At 32.1% G+C, this 25240-nt stretch overlaps 2 protein-coding genes across 3 annotated transcripts in view; one reads left to right on the top strand and one right to left on the bottom strand.

Annotated features, from left to right (window-relative positions):
* Window positions 1-8078, top strand: part of LOC106458614 — a 30818-nt gene extending 22740 nt beyond the window's left edge. The window contains exons 13-17 of the mRNA XM_022384888.1: window positions 511-774; window positions 2133-2219; window positions 3691-3904; window positions 6331-6409; window positions 6671-8078. Of these exons, the coding sequence (XP_022240596.1) occupies window positions 511-774; window positions 2133-2219; window positions 3691-3904; window positions 6331-6409; window positions 6671-6718 (692 nt within the window). The 3' untranslated portion in view covers window positions 6719-8078. The remainder of the gene's footprint in view (window positions 1-510; window positions 775-2132; window positions 2220-3690; window positions 3905-6330; window positions 6410-6670) is intronic.
* An 8541-nt stretch (window positions 8079-16619) lies between these two features.
* The window catches only part of LOC106458613 (structural maintenance of chromosomes flexible hinge domain-containing protein 1-like), a 94280-nt gene continuing 85659 nt past the window's right edge, over window positions 16620-25240 (bottom strand). For both annotated transcript variants that reach the window (XM_013918136.2, XM_022384887.1), the window contains exons 48-49: window positions 19101-19181; window positions 16620-17602 (exon numbers count right to left, since the gene is read on the bottom strand). In XM_013918136.2, the coding sequence (XP_013773590.1) occupies window positions 17451-17602; window positions 19101-19181 (233 nt within the window). In that variant the 3' untranslated portion in view covers window positions 16620-17450. The remainder of the gene's footprint in view (window positions 17603-19100; window positions 19182-25240) is intronic.

Raw genomic sequence — 25240 nt, 5'->3', positions numbered from 1 at the left:
TTGAGAACAAATGTCAATTCAGTATTTTTATACACCAGTTCTTACCTTTACTGGAGTAGCTATTGAATGAGAAAAAATATCAATTCAGTATTTTTATACACCAGTTCTTACCTTTACTGGAGTAGCTATTCATTGAGAACAAATGTCAAATCAGTATTTTTATACACCAGTTCTTACCTTTACTGTAGTAGCTATTAATTGAGAACAACTGTTAATTCAGTATTTTATACACCAGGTCTTAACTTTACTGGAGTAGTTATTTAATGATAACAAATTCAATAGTTTTATATACCATTTCTTATAAGCAGTGCTATGGTTAAACATTTTTTAATCATTTTGTCAGTTTCTTGTTTTTATACATTTTTTAATCATTTTGTCAGTTTCTTATTTTTATACATTTTACAAGTTTCTTTAAATATTTAAATGAATCATGATTGTTCATATTTTTTAGCATGAACACTATTTAAACAAGTTGTAATGCTAAAGTACTGATTTTGTTTGTTTTTTCAGCTATCAAGAGTGTTCATGCACTACGCCATGAATTAGCAGAAGAGCCGTCTGAACCAGCTATTCAAGAGAAGCTTAAAAAAAAGGCCGAAGTCATGCAGCAAATGGTCGGCAGGATAAGAGAGTCATGTGTCACTCTTCAATGCGGCAGAAATGTTCACACCACCAGAAGAAAGAAAAGTACATGTAGCATGTTGGGTCAAAATGCAGTGAATCCATTTAGCGTGCTAGGCCAGAATGGAGTGAATCCACTTACTGTCACGAAAGGTGAACTTTTTAAGATTTCCCTCAATGATTTTTGTCTTAATAGCATACCAGTGGTTATAATGTTCTGGTTTTGTATAGCATAAAAAAAAAGATTAAATTATCAAAGATCGTGGTGGCAGATCTTTTAGAAGAACTTAACTCAAAAGATGTAAAAGCAATTATTAGTATGCTAAGATAAAATTTGAGAGTAAAGATTTTATACAGTTCTTATTCACATGTAAGTATAAAACTGATATTTTTTTTCACCTGGTACTATGGTAAATGTTACCTTTGTGTTTTCTAGCTATATTACATAAATTTCTGTCACTTATTATCAGATCTTCATATCATATGGAGTAACATACTCAAATATCCCAATTCATAAATGCCTATTAATGCTATTCTGGTAAACATTGATACTAACAAACATTGACTGTGAATCTAACAATACAGAAAAGTAAGTTAATAGTGCATTAAAATCAAAACTTTTTGTGCCTTTCAGGCACAAAGCCCCAGCGCTCAAGTCCAGTTTCAGTGGCAGAAACGGCTTAGAATGCTCAAAATCAGGTGTTGATACTTTTGGTGAGCAGAGCACAGATGTAGCCTGTTGTGTAGTTTTATGCTTAATAACAAACAAACATTCCCTCTGAATGGTATGAAAGTCCATCACAGGTTAAACTCAACCTATTAACACAGTTTACACACACACAGGTGAAATGAAGCAAATTTTAGGTAAAGTGTCTTGATCAAGGACACAATAGCTAGGTGCAAGCAAGCTTCAAACTGGCAACCTTTCAATTAAATGTCCAAGATACTAACCACTAGACCATGCTATCCCATAATAATGCATTACTTTACATTAATAAAATCCAAATATTAATTTTTACTTTGGACATATTAACCATAACTAAATTTGAATAAAGAGAAAACATAAATATGATAAGATATAAACAAACGTAATGCTAAAAATTGGGTCTATCTCACCATAAGGTTAAAACAATGTTGTTTTTTCATGCAAAAATATAAACAAACTTGCTCCTTCAGTGAGATTATTGTGCCAATATCTTTAACGGTGATTCAGTGGCAGCCACACCCTGAAATACTACAGCTCACAGAAATTTGGAATGAGCGAACAGTACGTAGGTCATGATACGAGAGAGTACATTTCATACATTGATGTAATGTTATTTGAATGGTAATGATAGGTAATTATGGAGTTATACTGCTGTGAGTGTTTAACATGTTATTACATGTCGTTATGCTGACAGACACCCTAATGAAAATCCATTGGTAATTTTCTTTTTACATTGGGACTACACTGTCTGTTATTTGCTTCAAAAATTAATAAAATAACATTGATAGTAGTTTTCCAAACATAGCCTACTCACCAGGAATTAATGGACTTCCTGTGGATACTGAAGATGAAGAAAGTAATAGTAGAGAAACACTAAACTTTGACTTTACAGGTGAGTGTCGATGTGAATGAAATGAAACTGTAGCATTAAGCTAGTGATTGTAGAAATAAAAAAAAATGTATATATATATATATATATATATATAGTACGTACCTTGACATTAAAGGCACCCTTCCAACTGCCCTCTATAGCAAGGTGCCCTTATTATAAAAAATGAGCCATGCAAAGCTGGATTCCGTATTGACTGTACTAAATTTCTGAACTTTAAGACCCCCCCCCATTTTGTTTGGTATATGCAGGACATGGGTGTTCGTGAGTTGGACATTGCCATGACATGGAGCGTTGTCAACAGGAGGTCTCAGGGGATGGATTAGATGTGCCCTTTTTTCTTTAATATTGGTCATGAAGTTTCAAAGTACTTCTCTTCAGAGTTTGAACTGCTAAACATTTCACATTTACTTTTTGTGTTTATTTTATTGTCAACAACTGGAGTAGAAATCCACTGAAATAAAGCAACAAATCACCGCTTGTGTCATTAAACTGTTTTACATGACACGGTAATACGATGAAATTGGTCAATAATATTTTGAGGTGTAAGAATGTAATTCCTATTGATAAGATTCAATCACCTGCTAAGAGGTGACATTTAAATGTAGTAGTACAATTTTTCATCAGGATACTTTAACACACACATTAAACCTTCCAAGACATCTGTCATTTCTGTTGAGACAGTATCAGGTTTTAGTGGGTACATATTCCAGCACAGAGGGAACAGAACTATAATTACTGCAAAATCTTATAAAAATTTGGGATATTTTGATATTTCAAGATAAAAAGCCAAAGTTCCTCTGTGTGTGATAAAACCATCTTCTTGTTGAGAGAATATACCAAACTAATCTTAGAAAGTTTTTGAATCATTAATACAGTCGGACTTTATTTATGTCATGGTAGCAGATTGGAGGATCATGCATTCATTCCACGTACATTTAAATTCATGAACTTGTAATATAAAATAATTTTGTAATGATTGAAACAGTTTTGAAACTTCTTGTTATTGATGTGATATTTACTCAACTTAAACGAAACATTTGAATATTGACCCTCTGAACACTGTAATACAGAAAGTATCGGGAGAATTTGTCTTTTAATCTAAAATTCCATCTACATATTTAATAATGCTTTTTCATGTAAAGAAATGGTTAAAAACAAAAAAAAAGGTTAATTAACCCAAATTTAGTAAATTTATGGGTTTTATTGAAAACACATAAAAGAACAGAGTTGAATTGTTATTTTTTTAAATCAGAAAATGATACTATGATTTAAATATATATAATGTTTTAAAATCCTATGACTAAAGCAGGTCTAAAAGTTTCAATCAGTTGGTTTTGGAAACATGATGTTATAGATGTCAGCATTTATCTTTATGGACTATGGAAATTTGCAATGGGTAGAGTAATTTAAATGAAGTATGTTTTGAGAATATAGTTCAGTTTTTTTAATAATCACTTCTTATCTTTTATAGAAATTTTAGAAGCCCAAAAGGGAGCACAATCTACATTTAACACTCCGGATAAAGATGTATCACTTCTTATTGCAGCTGTGTTGAAAAACCAAGAGAATTCTGCATTAAATTCATCCATTGTTCCTACTTTAAATAACTCTACATTAATGGATAAATTAGCGACCTCTCGCAGAGAAAGACGATCTAGGTTATTTAGTTCATCACCCTCTTTTAGGTAAGGTTTTTCCCTTTAAATCTGGAATTCCCATTAAAAAGTTAGTAATAATTTGAAACTTCAGAATTTGTTTTTTGTTTCTAAATAGAGTCCAAATGTTTTTCATTCACTGTTTACTTTTTTTTTATTAGATCTATTACTTTTCAGAAATTGTCAAATGGTAGTCATGCATGACTTTCTGAAAAAATTAATTTAAAATAAAAGCTCAGATTTAGATTATTATTTGTTTGTGAACTGTTCGTATAAAAGCTGATTAGGCCTTTCTTTTTAAAGGTCTTTTTGTTTTTCTTTTCTGTTTGGAAAAAGCATCTACAGTTGACCTGCTTTTATAACAATTATACTTATAACAGCAACAAAAATATTAGAATATACATAATGTTATGTCATTACTTGACTGTGTTGTATAATACTGTTTTGGTAAACAACCTCATGCACAACAATATAATCAAGGATTTGGTAGATGAAATGTTGTTACGAAAACAAGTAGAAAACAGAAAAATTGGCAGACAGACACATTTAAATACTCTTTTTTTATGATTTCGCATTTTACAAGGGTTACCAAATTAAAATCTAATGAGCTATTAAATATTTACGTTACTGGTCAACTATATGTACTGGCAATGTACTACCCATGAGCTGACCTATCTAACTAAGATTCAACACCAGACTGACCAAAGTCCCAACCAACAAAGTTGTAGTTTTTTAGTTCAACCAGTCTCATGCAGGAGCACTGGCAGTTAAGCTAGATAGTTTTGGTAGTTGTATAGGTAATATTATATCAAAAGGTGTGAGCAACCCCATACAACTAACCCTGGTGATGTTAAGATAACTTCAATTTGGTACCATAAGAAAATACAATTTGAATTCTGATTTGTTGTAACACGTCCAAATTCCAATGACAAGTGTTGTAAATTATTTTTTCAGCGTTTTAGTTTAGATGTTGGCTATAGGTTACATGATCATGTAATTTTTCCTAGAATTTTCAGGAATATTAATGATCAAGAGGCTTTGTGAAGTGTCTAGAAACAAGGCGACATTATAAATATGAGAATCAGTGAAGCATTTAGTCAGTTTTCTGTTCACAGAGTGCCAATCATTCAGTGAAGTATTTAGTTTTAGAGAAAACTTTGGATCAGATTTAGTTATTGCACATATTCAGTTACTCTTATTAAGTAGCCATGAAATTGTACACGTATGTTTATTTGTACAGTAGTCATTTTACCATTAGTGAGTAAAGCTCCATTGAATTTGAAAATAAAAACATTTGTGAACATAGGATTGTAGCAGTGTTATAAAAGAAATAAACCAATTCATTATTGTGAAATGGAAAAGACTTGGCCTTATTTTCACTAAATAGATTTAAAGGAAAGTATATGAACTGGAAGTATAAAAATGTTCCTTTAATACATGTAGGAATTACCACAATCATATACAGGGTTGGCAAAAATTACTACACTGTAGATATTGTACAGTTGGTACTAAAAAGAAGTTATCATGAGGACAATTGAATCCAGTTTAATTGCTGTTTGTTTCATTACAATAGTTTGAAGTGAAACAACTATATAGTTACTTTTGCTTCATTCTTTCCGTATAGAATTGTCATAAACTGCAAACTCCTATGTAATGTGTTATTAGTATGGCAAATCAGTAATCACAGATTTTGGAAATTTTAATTTTTGTTCATGGTTTGACATCTCAAATTATGTTTTATTTATGCTCTAGATACAATATCCTGGTAAGTTAACTCCAGTCCTGTTCAGGACTGTCTAAAGTAGTATGCTGTTGGTTCCTATATTTAGTTAGATATCCTCAATGAAAGTGTAAATCAACACATCACACTAATTTGGAAGTGATAGACTAGAGGGAAGTCAGGTTGTCAACACCAGCCACCTCAAGCTCTTGGGCTTCTCTAATCAAGCAGTGTAATGGACTAGCATAATAATGCCCGATGGCTGAAAGGGCAAGCATCTTTGGTGATTATCATTAAACAGTATATGTCATGCATGCAGGATTGGCGAGTCTTGTATCCAGAGTGTATTCTGATTTTAATGAGTTAAGAATAAAGTCGTAAACAGTATATATCATGCTTGCAGGATTGGCAAGTCTTGTATTCAGAGTGTATTCTGATTTTAATGAGTTAAGAATAAAGTCGGAGAATACACTCTGGATACAAGACTCGCCAATCCTGCATGCATGACATATACTGTTTAGATTTTAATGAGTTAAGAGTGAAGTCCTAAACAGTTTTTATTTCATAGCTTATATGTTTTCCCATTACGTATACCCTTCAGAGATGACCCAGACAAAAACTGAAATCTTTCTTTTAAATACTATAAAGTAATCTACATTGTTCAGGGTATTCATAAAAAAAAAATCAATCTTCATAATTTTTTTCAGTATCTTGTCAATTTTGTTTCCTTTCTCAGAACAACAAATGCAGAAGTATCACTAAGAAGATCTCTCCTGAACAAAAACAAGCTGGTGGATGCTGAATCTGATGCCTTGGTAAGTGGATAAACAGTATTCTGCTCTATAAATCAATTTTCGACAGCCAGATAATGATCAGAAGGAGTGAGATAAAGTAATAAACAAATGATGTTACGCATTGTTCAGAATTTATAAATAAATACATAAGGTTTCTAATCATGGTAATTTGAAGATTTTATAATTAAATATAATGAAGTTGATCATTTAAGTTTTAATTTGTAGATAACCTTGTAATCATTGTTGAAATATTAATATTTTTTTTTTCCATTTAATTGTCAGAAAAACCTCCAGCAGTTGATAAATTCCGAAGATACTGTCCAGTATTAGAAGTCTGTATTTTAGAATAATAGTGGTAGTTTAATTTTCTGTTTGTTTAGACAACTCCTCCTGAACAAGTTAATAATCATAATTTGGAGCTCTTAAATTCATTTATGATATCTGACAAATAATGTGATGACCCTTATACAACAAGCCAGGTTAAGATCCATAGTGTGAAAAATGCTTGAATAAAACTTGATAGAGAAAAATAGATAAACAGTGTTATTCTTAAACATAAATTATGAATATATTTTAATCAAAATACTTAGTCGTACAATCCTATTCTTGTTTTCTTAATGCAATGCTACACAATAATCTTTCTGCAGTCTGTCCACCCTGAAGAATTGAACATAGGATTTTAGTGTTTTAAGCCATAAACTTACCTCTGATCTACTGAAGAACTCCTGCAATCCTAACTGAATGTAACTCATTCAAAGATGCATATAATATCATTGGTTTATCTTGATCAAAGTAAATTCTTGTATATTATATATACATATGTTTTTGTTAGGTTGACACGGTCATTTTGAGATTTTTGATAAAAAAACAACAGCATATTTTATAGCATTAAAAAATAATTTATTATTACTGCAGTAGACGGGTCTGATAGTTATAATTTCTATTCTGTGTTACAGAAGATTGCTTTGTCAAAATTTTACAATCATGACAAACACTTTGTAATGAGAAAACAATAAAATAAAGTGATGAATGTGCTAAAAAATAATTTCATCTGTTACTATAAAACACAACAAATAATTGTTATTACATTTTATCATCATCGGTGTTTAGGTCTTAAAGACCTGGGAGGGTCAGATGCAGGCTGTTACGTGTTCAAACGTTCTCCAAGGGCCTTTTTTTGAGGAGGATAACATGAATGTCATCTTCTCCTAGAGCTTTGTTTTTTGTTGCTTTAATTGCTTGCTTAACTTCTATTTCTGTTATGGTTTTTGTCTACTGATATGTTACATGATTTTCGTTTGTATCATCATTTGTTTGGTCATTGTGTATTTTAGCAGATTCATGTTTTGCGTTACATTCTTGTTCACTTCATTAAAGAAATGTGAATTTATGTCTGGTTCATGGTGTGTCCAGAACGTGTATTGTATGTGTTCTTTAAATGTTTCAGCCTTTTTAAAGTTTGTGTGTGTGCCAAAGTGTTATGTTAGGTTGAATTTTCTGTACTTGTGAATCATTTTAAATGTGTCCAGAATTGTTTTGGGTTGGTTGTTTCATTTAATTGTGAGCAAAATTGATCCCAGTTACCTTGTTTTAGTTCTCAAACTTCTTTTTGGATTTTGTTTCTTGAGTGTATTTATTTGCATTTTAATTGTAGGATCTCTATTTTGCATGTATTGTCTACATAGCTTTTGTCTTTTATCATTGTTATTAGTTGTGTGTGTGTGTAGTTCTTGATTGGGTATTGCTTGTTTCACAGCTGTGGTGAGGCACTCTGTGATCGTTTGGCAGCATACATTGATTTCTGATGTATTCTTGACATTATTAGGTATCTCTTTTGGTAAATTTTTATCTAGAAAAAATCTGTATTCATTCTAACTTGCTCTTCTGTAATTTAGTTTTTCAGTTGGAGAGTGAGATCGAAAACCAAATAGGCAGATGATCACTATCTACGTCTTGTCCAACTGGACAACTAATGAATTTTTGGTTCATATGAAATGAACACAAACAAAGATCCAGGATGTCACTGGTAGCATCATTAAATAGTACAATATTTCTTTGTCTATGAATTCTAGTAAACATCTGCCATTTGCATGTTATCTTGCTTTTGAGGTCACCTATGAAGATTGAGTTTGGTTTGTATGAAAGGATATTGCTTAATAGGTTGATACCTATATCTACCGTAATGTACGTGGCATTATCAATATAAACATCAATTGCTATACACTCACTAGACCAAATTTGTATTCCTCTGTTTTGGTCATTTCTATTTATCTTTTCTTATAACTGAATATTCTTGTATTTTAAAATAAACAAGCTTTGCTTATAACTAATACATCAGGTTTCACTTGTTTGGTGATGTTTTCAATCTTGGGTTTCTTGGAGGCAAGTGCACCATGGATGATGACGTGTTGTACTATGTAATTATTTTTAGTAATGATCGTGTAATAGATGTTATAATTTGTGGTAGGTATGTTTGTATCTTTTATGTTATTATTGTGATGAGAATGTCGATGCAGCTTTTTGTTTAAGTTGATTTTGAACATTCTGCAATAAAATCTGAGTATGCTTTTCAGGGCATCGATGTTTATGTTCTGTTTCCTGGGCTTGAGATGTTTATATGTTCCGTTTCTTGGGCTTGATGTTTTGTAGTTGATTCATATCTTTCTCTCGTTTGAGTGATTTTTGTATCTTCCGTATTGTTGCCTTGTGTCTTTTGCTGCTTTTTATCTTGTAGCTTACTTTAAAATTGAGACACATGTTGTGTTTTGTTTTACTTGTGATATTGGTAACAGTGGTTTTCTGATATTTTGTTTCTGCAAGTTTGGATTTTTAATTTCAAAGATATGTATTTTTTCACATCCCTTGTAGTTGGTTGCAACATTTTGGATGTTCGTTTGTGAATCGTGTTATGTGGTGGTCTCCACCACAGCCCACGCATCTCGGGGATGCCTGGCAAATGGCAGAGATATGGCCAAATCTCTGGCAGTGGTAACATTGTGTTATAACAATATCAGGTGTTTTAGTCTGTCCTACTTGGTATTTTTGATACCACATTTACTGTGCCATTATTAATTATTCCTGCTATGTCTTGTGTGTTATCTGTATCCACTCTTATTAAGTTTGTAGGTTTTTGTATTATTTTTGAAATAATTCTCTCTACTTTTGTGTACTGCCTTGTTCTGTAAGTGAATCCTTTATCTGATTTGTGTCAATGGAGTAGTGTGCACTCCCCGAATCACAAAGGATTTGGGTTGTGGCCTGTTTCCTGATAAGTGTATTGTTATTTCACCTGATTGAAATGTATCTGTAGACCATTCCTTAAGTAGCCTATTTACTAAGGTCAGCAGCCTCTTGTCCTCGAACAAGAAAGCTGCCACTGAGCAGACGTTTTATGCTGACAATGGAAGCATTTGGTTTACATGTTTTAAATTCAGCTGTGACTGATTGTATGTGCCTGGTACACCTTGTATAATTATTGAATAATTTGGTGGTGTTGCTTTTGATGAATAATTTGTGTTTGTGCAGAGTTTTATCTTTGCCTTCTGTATCCTTTTTGGTTTTGTGAGTTTGTATCAACAAATTTTTAAATTTTAACATTATCTCTAAAGCAGAAACTGTTACCTGCCTATATCAGTTGTATGTAAAATAAAGAGTTGTACATTTGACAGAAATAAAAGCAGGTTATTCAAATGTACAAAGAAAACATCCTTGACTCTACCCTAACTTCTAAAACATTTGTATTAAAAGGTGATGCTACTTCTTGTTTAGATGTGATGACATTAACTAGTAAGTTGTAAAACTGGTGAATTTTATATCTTTTGGATACAAGAGAAACATTTACTAAAAGCAAACCTAACGTTTATGTTCATTTGTCCCTAAAAACATCACTTCAATATGTTCATTTGTATCTAAAAACACCACTTCAAGCCACTGGGTGGCCTAAAACATGTTTCATTTATAAAACCACACATGAACACACAAATACTTTAGTTATCCATTAAAAGGATAACATTAACTGTCAAGTGGTCAATAAAACTCAACTTTTAATTAACTACTGTGCATTATTTTCTTAAATATTTATATACTTTTTTGCTGCATTATCATTTAGCTGCTTTTTGGATTGATGAATTATGTTTTTTAATAAAAGGATTGATTTTCTAATTTATACATAGGGTTGAATATGTTATTTGAAATTATTTTGAATATGCACGTCAGAAAGTCACATGGCAACCATAGCCAATGTAAAGTTGCATTGGGACGAAACATATCAGAACTACATTTTACATTATTTGGCATTTCATAATGTAGTGTGATGCTGCTGAAAATGTATTACTTTTGGGATGGGTATGTAACAGCCCTTTCTGAGGTAAAATATTCATACACTCAGATCATAAAGATGTGTTCAGATCAGGTACTTGGAATTTCCAAGATGGGGATATCTATTATGCCATTGGAAAACAAAAAATATGGATCAAGTTTGGATATCAGGACCATCCACAAAAAGGTCTACACAAGACATACCTCTGCTTTAAGCCAAGTGCAGCATCTTGTGACAAGTGAGAATCCAAAAGGTAAGTGGCCAAAGTCCTCCACATGACCTAGTCAATAGTATAGAACATATTCAGTAAGGAGATCTGTCAAGAAAAGCAACACAAACTTGTATACAAGTTGCTTCCACAACTTATTCATTCAACCATCACATACCTCAAGCAGCTGGAGAATAAAATAGTTATTTAAGCTATTTCATATGAAGTCATACTTGTCAAGTCTCTAAATGTAATGCCTGTGGGTATTAGAGTGATTAGACTGTTGAAATGGATGCTGAAAAACCATCATCCTCATACACTATATGGTTTATGGAAAGCTGTATGGAGAAAGAGTATGATTTGGACATGACACATTATGCAATGGAAATGATGCTGCAGGAATATTGTAAAGATACATTGTTGTCAGACAGAGTGTGACCAGATGTGGGGATGTGGATAGTAATGACTTAGCAATGCTCTAAAATTGACTTAATATACTCAACCTCTGCATTTAAGATTTTTATTAAATGTTTTCATAGTTAAAATTTATCACAGTAATTGCATACAAGTTTGTTGGCATTAAACATATTTTTCTGCAATGTCAGAATACGATGGAAAAAGTACTTTCAATTTAAGAATTATTGAACATAATTTTATTGTGCAAATTAAATTTAGATTCTTTACATACTTCCTAAAATAAAGTCTAAACTTCATTTACAGAATACTCCTTATATGCCTTGTATTAAATATTATTAAATTATACATTTTTTTTCTTAGAAATAAATATGAACACTGTGATCAAAAGTTCTGGTACAGCACACCCCACAGATAGGTGGTGTGAACTGTCAGCACAAGATACAGGAACTTCAAAGAGGTTAGTGAGTCCAACTTCAGAGCTATAAGAGCCAGCCTATTTCTTATCTAAATTCACTATGAATGATAAGGTGAAAAACTTAAAGGGAATAGACTTGATGAAGTGGAATGTTGCCCAAGTCACCCCAAATTAATCACAACTGAAATAAAACTGTTTGTTTGCTTGTCTTTGAATTTTGTACAAAGCTACATGAAATCCCAGTTATCCTGCCAAAGGTCATTATGTATACTGATGTAAGGTTTTGGATTGTGTTTCATGGTATCTCTGTTTGTTAGTTGAATTTCACACAGAGCTAGCTGTGCTAGACTATACGAAAGGCAGCTAGTCAACACCATCCACTGCCAACACTATAAAAACAAATAGTGGGATTGACTGTCACATTAAAACATCCTCGTGGTTGAAATTGCAAGCAAGTTCAGAGAGAGGTTTTGATTTCATGAGCCTCAGATTGTGAGTTGAGTTCTCTAACCACCAGGGATAAAAATGATCATTGAAGACTTTAATGACAGTTTAACAATGCAGTCCAGCACATCCTTTAGTATGTAGGGAGTTTCCTACTCCTGGATTTCATGCATGGATTACACTGCACAACTTGTGCAGAATAGCTATGAATGCAAGGCATCAGTTCGTGCCTTAAGCACTGCAATTTAAATGAACAATAATGGAAAATTATCACTGGTTCAAATAATTCCACAACTCGTTACTTGCTTCAGCCGGACAAGATTGGTTTGACAGTGTGGAAATTCTAGGTACCCAGGCCCTGAAAATCTAGACTTGTGTATATGATAAGCAGATGGGCTAAGGGAAAATGATTTGTTACGGGTAAAATGAAAGATACAAGAATGGTAGTGGAGTTACAATGAAATTAGATCATCTTATTATGTTGGAAAAAATAATTTGAAAACTTCAACAGAAGTGATATGTATATTACACTGAGAATGTAAGAAAATGAACGTTCATAATCAGCACGTAGGAAAACATTTGATAACATCATAGTCAGTCTTGAAACTCCCATACTCCAAAAAAAACTATCTTCCCAAAAGTTGGAAAATGACATTCACACTACACATTCTCTCTGTAGCAGACCAATCAGAGAAAAGTAATTGGAATGTGCAAGTATCTCAGCTCCATGTAAAAGTTCCAAACATATCCCCCAAATGTAACCATCCCATAAAACAGTAAATAAATTCCTTGACTTGTCATGCTACAAAAAGTAAAACATGAGCTTAACTGGATTTAGCATGATCTACATACGAACTATGAGATATTTAGTAAAGATTGTAGATGAGAAATGCATACTACAGGGGAGTAATATATGTATTATTTGCCTCCTACAAACATAAGATATAGAATGCTTTGTTATCCCAACTAAAAAAAATGATGAAAATATTGTCATGGTTTGGGCCTGTTTTATCTGATTTGGATTTAGTCTACTGGTGATAGTAAAGGAAGCCATGAATACCTTGGTGTATTGCAATATCTTGAAGTTTATAAAAAAAACAACAACAAAAAACGCATCTTTTGGAATGAAAAATGCACCAAGGACGTGTCCATTTGAATACAATTTAACTGCTCCGAGATGTCACCCCAGAGATAGAAGAAACATGTTGCAAACATTTTATTGCACTGGAAAATGTTTTACAGAGGAGATGCGGTCTATTCTAAAGAGTGTGTATCAACAGTTGGTGATAAATATTAGTAACTGAATCAAGACTGTGAATAATGCCAAAGGAGAGCACCATTCTTTATTAAAATGTAGCCCCAGTGGAGAAACATACACGTGCTCCAAGCAACAGGACAATAAAAACTGTATACAGACACACAAATTGTTTGAAAATAATTAACTTTAAGCCTTCATAACCCGATGACACAAATAAGTGTTTGAGAAAATTTTATCTAAAGACAACCAGGAATAATGGACATAAGGTTGACTTGACAGTTGGGTGATTATTTCAAATCAAGTTACTGTGCACACTGAACCTTGGTAGCAAAATAAAAACATTTGGTTACAAAAAAATTGGATCTTGCCACACATTAAAGATGCACAATTTCCCAAAATGTATAAGTGACAGTGTAGATGTAAAAAATTAACAAATGTGTATTTAATCCAAACCACAAAAGAGCTATTACAAAATGTTTGATATAAAAATGTGATTTTTCATGTTGAAATATGTCCTAGTGAAGTACATAAATTTTATTTTACATTTCAAGGACATAAACTAACATGGCACTTAAATTTGTTGTCAGGTGAAGCTCCGGATTGTAATATCCACGGTTCAAGTCATGAAGTGCCACAGAAATGCTCTCAGTTGGGGGAGGGGGGGCATTATGATAGTGGCACAGCCACATAATAAGTAGTAGGTAGTGATGACTAATTACCCATAGCAGGTTTCTGACTTAGCGATTTAGCTAATGTGTGACATTAGGTGCCTTTCAGGATAAAAGTGCAAAAAAAATCAGTTTATAGTCACATCAAACCAACAAAAATACAAAGTGTGAATTATAAATATTTGGCATCAAAACATGGTGATAAAACTTCATGAGGAATCAGCTATACGAATTAAAGATTATGACTTATCATTTTGTAAATCTTAGCTAATTAAATTATTGATGCATATAAAGTATGTAAGATGGATGGCACAAATAGCAAGGCTATACTATTTATTTAATCACCAATAAAATATTTTTTGTTTTGTTTTTACAATTTACATAACAATCTTTATTGTTTTCAAATATCAGCGATATCAACAAGGTGAGAAAAAGTTGACAACTGAAAATACACTGTTAATATGTACGACCGTATTCGTTTAAAACAAATAAAAGTGTAACTAAAAATAAAATGTCACAGAAATCCATTGGAATGACAAGTATGGATGCAAGGAGCATGTACAATGCCTTTTTATGGTCAAGACCATTTTGTAGAGACAAATATTTTTTTCTTCCTCACCACAATCACTATTAAATTTTTTTAGGTAAATACACTATTTAAAAATCTTTCAACAAAGCATTTTATATTTCTTGCTCTTTTTTTCTTTCTATCTTAGCTAGAATACAGCACAATAAAAGGACAACCAACTTCTAAATATAAAGTAAATATTCTGATATGAACACAGCATAAAAACAAAGTGATGTTACATTCCAACTGATGAACAGACTTAGTGAACTACGTGCTACAACTGATAAGGTTCATCAAAAGGGCACAATTTTCAAAATATTATGCTAATTATGTTAAAACAAAACAAAGACAGGTCCTAGGGATAGTAATACTGTAAAGTGCATCACTCTGTTTGCTTATTTTTATTTATTTTTTAATATTCAACACACATATTCTATTTGATAACAAACGAATCTGAAAACTATCATAGTTGAAATAATAATTAAAGGTGCAACAGGTTTCTCACTAAGATTGGTATAAAAACATGTAAAAAATCAGTTTAAAAAATTTATTGTTATGTTGCTTTGGTAGCTAAACGTATCAGCAAATAATTGATAGCAACTTGTTTCATATACTTAATTTAAACAAATCATTTTAAATTTTAGTTGCTTCTAGTTAACTGATATCTTGTAAGAAACAAAATAATTTATGATACAGAAACTTCTTTAAAATTTGGTAGAAAAAAAACATTACCAAGGATGTTTAATTTTTTGGAACATAATATATTTATGAAATGTTCTGATGTTTTAACAATTATAAAGGTTATTTATGAATGATAAAATGTTGACTTTTATTCATTACTAACATATAAACATTTTACACTTTAAATTCTGTGTTTTCTTCTTATATTTAAATGCATCCAAAAAAAGTACGGAAGATTTTCCAGCTTGTCAATATAAATGTTAAAAAAAATTTCCTAATCATTCATTAATTTTTTTTCAGGTATTTTCAATGCATAATGTTCAAGAAATAAACATCGAATCAAACAAAATACAGTTTCTTACAAAACTAACTTACTGGTACTAGCAAATATTAATGTAGAATAGTAAAAAAATATTATTGGCATAATATTCAGAACATTATTTTTTTATATATTTTTGATCAAGTGTCTCCGGTAGTGGAGTTGTGCTACTCAATCGTACATTGTCATGTGTTCGTTATATACAGGATGTCTCGAACTTACCGTATTGCCCCTAATTAATGCCACCGGAGGTGTTGCAAGCTGTAAAGGGGTGTGTGTGATAATTTTATAATTTGTGCAGTTCCCGGATTCTATTTTCCACATGTGATTTGTTGATTTTAATGCTGATAAGCGTGTATTTTTTTTTTTTTTAAATCAAAATTGCAGTAATAAAAGTTGATTATATGTTAGATTACTATTGCTGTCACACAAGGTAAGCTTTATAAAAATACCGGGGAGGGAGCATTAATTAGGGGCAATTTGATACATTTACACACACACACAGTTAAACAATTTAAGTGACTTAATTTCAAGATAACCTGTAAACGGACAAGTTACAGGCACCAATACACGCTTCTGTTTAAGGCTGATATAACACTGATAGCCCAGACCTGTAAAAAATAAAACTCTCAGAACGAAATAATTCCCCGTGCAAAAACTTAATAAAAAACATGATTTCTTCAAAACCAACCATATAATTGTTTTTCTTTTAAATTGTTCTTAAGGTGATGTATGCGCACATCGGTTATCAATACACAGGCTAAAAATTACAAACATCAATACGAATATTTTGTCCACTAAAATTTTGCTTCATTTTTATCTCCATTATTAGCAGTAACAATGTTACCAAATGATCTTGTCTTAATATAAAACTTAAGCTTTAACATTACTTTACAAGAAAAACCAAAATTCAAAATTTTCTTAATACTTAACTTTTCATATTTTTCCCTCACATTTGTTTTCGTTTTTAACAAAACTTTATACAATATTTAATCTTTTTTTTTTGTACCTTCTACCATCTCACTCTTAAAGAAAAAACCTGTGGAGAAAAAGAAATACATTGGATTATTGCTAAGAGAGATAAAATAATGAAATACCATAATAATGTCATAATATTGTAGGTCTAGAACACAAAACCTTGAAGGAATCCATTTTTAAATGGTAACAGAAAATACCAAAATAACATTCTGCAAGTCACAAAACATAGCTGTACTACAACATTAATTCCAAAATATCTTTATTTTTATATAGTTTAATATTCTAATGGCAAAAATCTCACAAATTTTGGTGCTTCACATATTCAGTTTGCATATAACAATTGATGGTAACATCAATTTTATTTCATTTTCTATATTACGCTCACACAGCACATCCAGATCTTTCACCTAACGTTTTATGTATTCAACAAACATACATACACACACACACACACACACAAACAATGTATCCAATCACATACCATTTTTGGCTTATGTTTGAAAATATGAAAGAAATACAACATTAGATTTTCTAACAATAAATAGCCAAATTCTCTCCAGAAAACTTCCATCATAAACTACTGATCTCATTTATTCAAATTAAATATTTATTTATTGTGTCATTCTGGTACTTCCAAATTCACAAGATGTAAAACAATAACAACACATCTGTTATCAGGGTTAACCAGTACATCTTTTTCAATCGTGAATATTTCTATTCATATAAAAAAACATAGTCAGGTCAGAGTGACTTCAATTAAGGAAAAAAAAAGGAGAAAATAAACCTTTTCATGTTTTCTGACGTTTTATTTTTGTGACATTAACAGCAATAGTCGCACTTCTACGTTTCTGCCCAGATGAGTTAGAAGAATGACCATGAGGACTGGAGCTACGACTTCGAGTGGAAATTCTATCAGTGTTGCGCCGAGTTGATTCTCGAGCTACAGAAATGCCATGTTTAACGCTTCAATTACACAAGTAGAAAATATGTATTGCTTTACAAAAAAAAAAAGAAAGAACCACTGTCATAGTTAGTGCCCTATACACTCATCTAAGTCCAATTACCAATCAGTTTCTTCTTTTTTTTGCTATTTACTAGATACTAATTACTAACTAGTTTACATCCCACAATTTGGTTATTTCTTTGCTACCATACACAGGGAAGTCATGAAAAGGACAGTATTTGTGATAGTAGTAGCTGGGATTTGATCTTGAGCAATCTTGACAGAAATGCTTCAAACACTAAATTAATTGGCATCCTCATGAGGCTAACACCAGAGAAGTAAATAATACACAAGCCTTTCTGTGAAGATAACCCAGGACCAAATTCCAGCTGTAATATTACCATCAAAAACACAGTCTTTCTCAGGACTTGCCCAAAACACAGTCTTTCTCAGGACTTCCCCAAGTACAGTAGCAGATTAATAGCTAAAATATAAGATATAAGCTAGTTTATAATTAGCATCTTGTAGAAAAAGAAATTAGGATTAATTAATAATTAAACATAGTTGATTGTACAGACTACTAATCATAAGAACAATTAATATCTGATCACCACAACCTTACAGTATATAATTGAAGAAAAATCTTTAAATAGTTGAGTATTGTGAAAAACTAAAAATTACTCATTCTAACATGACACTGATAATATCACAACGTAACAAACACTCTCACTCTTCTGTAATTTCAATAAGTTTTGAAAGAGTTAGGAAAAATAATTAAAAATGAAATGTGCTCAACAACAAAATTACTTTAAAAAAATGGAGTTTCATATTAACTATCTATATTCTCATTAATGACTATCTAACTTCAGGGCTATAAGTTGGCTCAAAAAAACTGAGAAGAAACATCTTTGAGTATACTAAGACTCTGGCACTAGAGAACTGGGGGCAAATTCCTCTTTGAAAATATTTAGAAATAGGTACTAAAATATGCATTTTCCCGAGTTCTTGCCAAAAAAAAACGCATTTTTAAGTGTATAACTGTGGAAATACAATAATTTTTTGTTGCTGTTTATATATCAAAAGTAGTAATGTGGTAGACTTTGGACATTTTCATGATTATATCAGTGCTACAAAATGTTTTATTTTTTAGTTGTCTTTTATAACTATTAATTAATACCATTTTTGACAACTGACAAGGAATTTGCCTTCACGTAACTGACACCAATTAAGACAAAGAACATATTTTTTCTGTAACACAACTTTTACCATCACAAATTAAATTTAACAGATTTTGGTTTACTGTACATACATTTACCCCAATTTTAAACTTAGGTTTAACTTTAGGATTCATAAATTTAGATATGACAAAGAAAAAAAAGCTATAAAATATCAGAAAAATGGTGTTTATTAAAACAAACACATATTGATCACTGTGTGTGTGTGTGTGTATTTTGATAACAAAGTATAGCAGTGTTGAATATTAATAGTTTCACACCTGTGTTCTTAAAATTTCCTTTTCTGATCTGTGACTCAGGAGTTTCTGGAGTTGATAATTTGTCTTTGGAAGGCAGCATACCTAGAATATTAGAAAACATAAATTAATAAATCCAAAACGTAATTTCACAAGCTTTTAAGTTCGTGGATCACTAAATTGAGAGAAAACTATGTAGGTTTATCCTGTTTATACAATCTTTGCTGGAAAACAAATTAAAAAAAAATATATATAACAAAAAATAAGGCGGCTGTAATTTGAAGTATATAAAATTTGCATCTACAGTACAGAACTACTTATGTGTAATTCATAAAATATAGAATGCTAACATTGTACACCTGGTAAAGGTTCTAGTATTTACAGGTTGTTCTACGTGTCTTCAGATACTTTTTCATTTTGTTATATTATGTTCAGTTACTTAAAGTTTATGAGAAACACGGATGCATAACAGGAAAGTGATTTTAGTATAAACTAGACCACCGTGACCCGTTGGGTCAACCACTATTCAGAGGGTATGAAGAATTCAAGCTAATTTCAATATTGCACTAAAATGAAGGCTTATTTTGAGATAATTTAATCAAATATTTCAATCTATTCGTATTATTCATAATTCAAGAAAACATATTTGATTGTTGAAGGCACATTATTGAGGAATTCTTCAAGATCTTGTTTTTGTCATCTTAGGCCTTTTAATGAAGATGGCAACATTGACAGGGAAATAATATAATAGCCAGTACTCGGCGAGAGGTTTTCGTTTATAAAATTTTGTTGTTGTTCTCGACTTGATTTTTATCTTATTACCTCGTATCCATAGTTACTATTTGCAAATAGTCAATAAGATTGTAGGTCCATTTCATTGTTGTTCTTTCTACGCGCCGTTATAACACATTTTCATCTCATCATTTAATTTCTGTTGTACATATATTGTTGTGTAGAAAATATTTTAAAATGATTCATCAGGTGGAAAACGAACAGATAGATAGATAAATCGATATGTGGCGCCATCTAGTGTACCTAAATTCATCTAGAACTTTTCCTAAAAGTGACCCGAAAAACGAGGCTAACTCGGTAACCCGTGGCCCGATTTTAACGAAACTTGTTTTATTCCGTTTCTATTATCATTTCTATTGTCATTTCTTTACAAATATGGCGCTATTGTGTACCGTTTTTGCTGTATTCAATTACAAACAAGCAAACAAACAATCTCAGAGTTTTAGTAGTATATATAAAGATAGATAGATGTAATGACTGAGCCACAAGTTGTGGGAATGTCTGTAAATACCATAGCAAAAAGTTTGAATTTCTTGTTCTTCTTTCTTCTGCATCGAGCGCCCTAACCATCAGGTTATACCAAGCCCAGGATGTTAAAAGCATATTCTGTTAATTCAGTCATCTGAAGTGTGTTTTAATGCTCTACATAGTCTTTGTTTCTTCTCTGTGATATTGATGCTTTTTTTACATATTTACTACGTCACTATACCTTCAGTATTGAAAGTTATGAGAAGAAAGTGTTAAAGTAATTCAAAATTCTAGCTGAGAAAAAATTATATAAAGTGCTGTAAACGAAGTAAGTCATTATATATTATATATATTACTCCTCTTTATACAAGGAGTAACACCAGCCCAATAAACCAGAGACCAAGAATCCGGCAATATATTATAAAATTAAAGTTTAAAATCAACTTTAAATTCAGAGATAAATCAAATTCAGTTTTCGTTCCTGATTTGTTGATATTGTGATATATAGTGGATTAACTTAAAGAACTTTGTGTTTACGTTGAGTTATTTTATTTTATAACTATCAAAAGTGTGTTCAATGCCTGTACAAGACTTCCGCAATAATGATCCAAAATACTTTACTCTTAAGGTAAGTGGTGTATATTCACTTGACAAAGACACTGATTCACAGGTTTCTAGACTTGATTTAAAGGCCAAGTCCTAACAAACATTGTTTATTCCCTTTACAACGACACTGTATTCACAGGTTTTCTAGACTTGCTTGAAAGGCCAAGTTCTAACAAACATCGTTTATTCCCTTTACAACGACACTGTTTCACAGGTTTTCTAGACTTGTTTGAAAGTCCAAGTCCTAACAAACATCGTTTATTCCCTTTACAACGACACTGTTTCACAGGTTTTCTAGACTTGCTTGAAAGGCCAAGTTCTAACAAACATCGTTTATTCCCTTTACAACGACACTGTTTCACAGGTTTTCTAGACTTGTTTGAAAGGCCAAGTCCTAACAAACATTGTTTATTCCCTTTACAACGACACTGTTTCACAGGTTTTCTAGACTTGCTTGAAAGGCCAAGTCCTATCAAACATTGTTTATTCCCTTGACAACGACACTGTTTCACAGGTTTTCTAGACTTGCTTGAAAAGCCAAGTCCAAACATTCAATAGTAACATGAAGAACTACTAATTAGGCCTAAATCTTTCAATTAAATTTATATACTAAGCTTTAATTCGACATAAAAACAAGACTTAAAATTATACCAGTAAATTCAAATTAGCTCTAGACCCATTTAGTGGACTACTGGATAGTATTACTCATTCCTTTGGACTCGTATTGAGTCCTTCAGGCTTGATCTGGTGCCAGAGTTTGTCTCTACATCTCGGCTGAAGGTTCTTCAGTGATGAAAATGCATAGCTCTGAAGTTTCCTTAAAAACAGTAAAACAAAATAAATTAAAATGATTATATAAAATGTCTACTATTCCACATTATTAAATAAGCCAAATGCCGGTCACTACATAACGATATAACTTACTCTCCAGTATTCTTGTTAAATAATAATAAATTCACACCCCATTAGATCTCACAAATAACAGGAGGTTCTCGGATTTAGTTTAAAATAATGGGTATGAGAGATGTAATACTGAAGGGCGAGAAGACTGTATAATGTTTCCAACAAACCTTGTAGCATTTACACTCCCATCTAGTGTCGGGAAAAGGGTTGAGAGTGATATTTATAGAGGACTCCAAAATAGCCTATCTAGTAAGTAATGGCACAAAGGAATATACAAATAGATCTTGAAGCATGGCAAATATTTGTAATATGGCATTGTAAAAGATTTAAAGAACAAAGGCCACAAGGAATGAAAAACTACCTTTTATTTAGTTGCAACACTGTAAATTCCACAACTTGTGTTGACCTCTCATGCTTGCATCATTCTCATACCCTTGACCTCGGCAATCTTCTAAGGTTATTCATTGCTCGTAAGTCATTCAAGAATTTATTGCATGATTCGTTTTCAATGGAGTTCTAACTTCTACCATTACATAAGGCATTACATAATTAATATGTAAACTGCTTTCTTGCGAGATTCTACCTTCGCAGCACACATTCTAACTAAAGCTTTAACACACGATGTATTATATATAGTTAAACTAAATTCTGATCTAACTAAACTAAGGAAGGATACTAGACAACAGATTTAACAAAAACAAAAAACATAATCACTATATTTAACTGTAGGCAAACAAAAATCCAATCAAAGAAGATGAAGTAATGTGCAGAAGATGAAAACCAGTTATACTTCTTTCTGAGTATTAAATGGTCTCTGTCAGAAGACGTTATGGATAAGACTTTAACCTCATATAATCAACTACTATATATTTTGAAAATATGGTGAACTCCCTCAAGGTGCATTTGTCACTCACGTCACCTTGTCATCACATTAGCAGGGACGATTACTATTTTTATATCTCTACACAATCAGTGCTGCTCGAGAAGATATTAGTACAAATCTAGAAAATTCTCTGGCGTCACTTCCGTGGAAAAATCCAGAAATATCAAGGGGTGATTCTTAGTACTGTATAACTAGTACAATAACAAGGTCAGACGTATCAATGGGGTGATCCTTAGTACTGTATAACTAGTACAATAACAAGATCAGCACATGTTATCTGCAGGTGCGAGAAATTTGTGTAAATGTAAAATAAAAATTTTGTTCTGGTAAACAAAAAAATTTCACCTTTTTAAACTAGAAGAACAGAAATAATTAGTATATTTCACAAATCCACCACACCTAAAATCATTACTACTAGTTTAAATGATCAGAAAAGTAATAAGAACTCAAAAATATGTAGCCTAAAATACAAGTTTACGAAAGGAAAATGACAAAAACATATAAATAAAAAATATTTTTCTTTTTATATTTCTATCAAACCAAAGAGAGTTATTGTTTTTTTTAATCACTTGTCAAGCTTTCCGAAACATTATTCATAACATCATGGTAGAAATTTTTTTTTGTTTGTTTTTATTTGCAATTACTTTAAAATGTCTATAGCAATCCTAAGCTTGGCCTTCGATTTATGAGGGCCCGGCATGGCCAGGTGGTAAAGGCACTCGTCTCCCAATCTGAGGGTCGCGGGTTCGAATCCCTCTCCCACCAAACATGCTCGCCCTTTCAGCCGTGGGGGCGTTATAATGTGACGGTCAATCCCACTATTCGTTGGTAAAAGAGTAGCCCAAGAGCTGGCGGTGGGTGGTGATGACTAACTGCCTTCCCTCTAGTCTTACGCTGCTAAATTAGGGACGGCTAGCGCAGATAGCCCTCGTGCAGCTTTGCGCGAAATTCAAAAACAAACAAACAATCGATTTATGAAACTTTATTTCCAGAATTTGTGTTTTAAATTTTAATACTCTGTGCTTTAAAGTATATTTTGACTGAAAAATGCAGGGATTTAATCGACTCTATAAAAATAACGTTCTGGTTCCATGCTTTTGTTGGAACTACATCTCCCATCATCATCATCAGGGTCAATTTGATGGCCATCCTTACGGACGATTATCTAAGACGACAATGTCCATTGTAACAAGCTTCATCAAAGGATAGTCAGACCAATTTCAGACCACACATCTTAACAAACTTTCCATGGATGTTGATTTCCAGATCATTTTTAAGGAAACCAAAGATTCAAAGGTCCATTGATGATATACAGTGAGAATTAACTGTTGTAATTCCAATATTTTTTAGCTATCTTTATTTTTAAAACAGCCATTGACGTCGAAGTGGTGCTAGAATCTTCGAACCTTTGTCAACTTCGAATCCTTATTAGTGGTATCGGGAGATATGTCCAGCTTCATTACCATGGTAAACACAACTTGTATTTTGCTATGAATAGACTTGAATCGTGTCTACAAAGGCCACTACTGTCCTAAACGATCTGTACGCGCGAGTTTTGTCTGCATCATTTTACAAATACCCTTCCTATGAATGAACTGTAACATACGTACCATTCAGTCACAATACTACCCGAAACGGTATTGCACTGACAAATTGTCAGAAATTCGCCATTAAACATATATGTAATTACCATATATCTTGCCCTAGCGCCACAATTTACATTTGTGACGACACACTGCTATATTACCATGTGGTAATTTACGTCAGACTAGCGAGTAAATAAGCTTTTAACTGATGATTTAAACATAAATTTATACGTTGAAGATGAAACTAGAAAAGTTTAGCGTCACGTAATACTTAGTCCATTTTATGGCTCTCTTTTGAAACCTTCCAATAATTTAGTCTAATTTTTTTCAACATAAACGTTTTCTGTAATTCAACAAAAGACAACTTATTTTATCAGCCATGATTAATAACTCTAAAAGGTTTTTCACAAATATTAAGGCATTTCTTGCTTCATGTTACTTGATTTTAGACTCAGTCATCTTGTATCTGCCAAAGTCCTATCGTAGGCTTCACTCCCGGTGACTCAGGGATACGTATGAGGGCTTATGATGCTAAAAATCGAGTTTCGATACCTCATAGTGTAGTTTTATATTTAACAATATTCAATGAAATCTGACGTATAATGTTGTTTGTTTGTTTTTATTTAAACTTGAATAGTTTTAATTTCCTTGTAGTTCTGTGTCAGTCGAAAAATAACAACATAATATATACATACTGTTACGACAGCGGAAGTCACGTGACGCTGATAGCATGCGCGCTAGAGTTTCTCGAAGAATCATGAATTTGCCCGGCAACCCTAGTGTGTTCGAGATGCCCTCTTTCTTAGTATATAAGCCTGGCAAAGAAAGCCAGCGGAAGATAGATAGATACATATAGATAATTGAATCAAGCGAACGATAGTAACTGTAGAAATTCTGTGTATCACAAAGTTTGTATCTAGAAAGAA

This window comes from Limulus polyphemus, unplaced genomic scaffold (genome assembly GCF_000517525.1).
Source record: "Limulus polyphemus unplaced genomic scaffold, Limulus_polyphemus-2.1.2 Scaffold493, whole genome shotgun sequence".
In the NCBI taxonomy this organism is placed as follows: Eukaryota; Metazoa; Arthropoda; class Merostomata; order Xiphosura; family Limulidae; genus Limulus; species Limulus polyphemus.
Note: the sequence above shows the minus strand (reverse complement) of the source record. Positions and strands in the feature narration are given on the sequence as shown.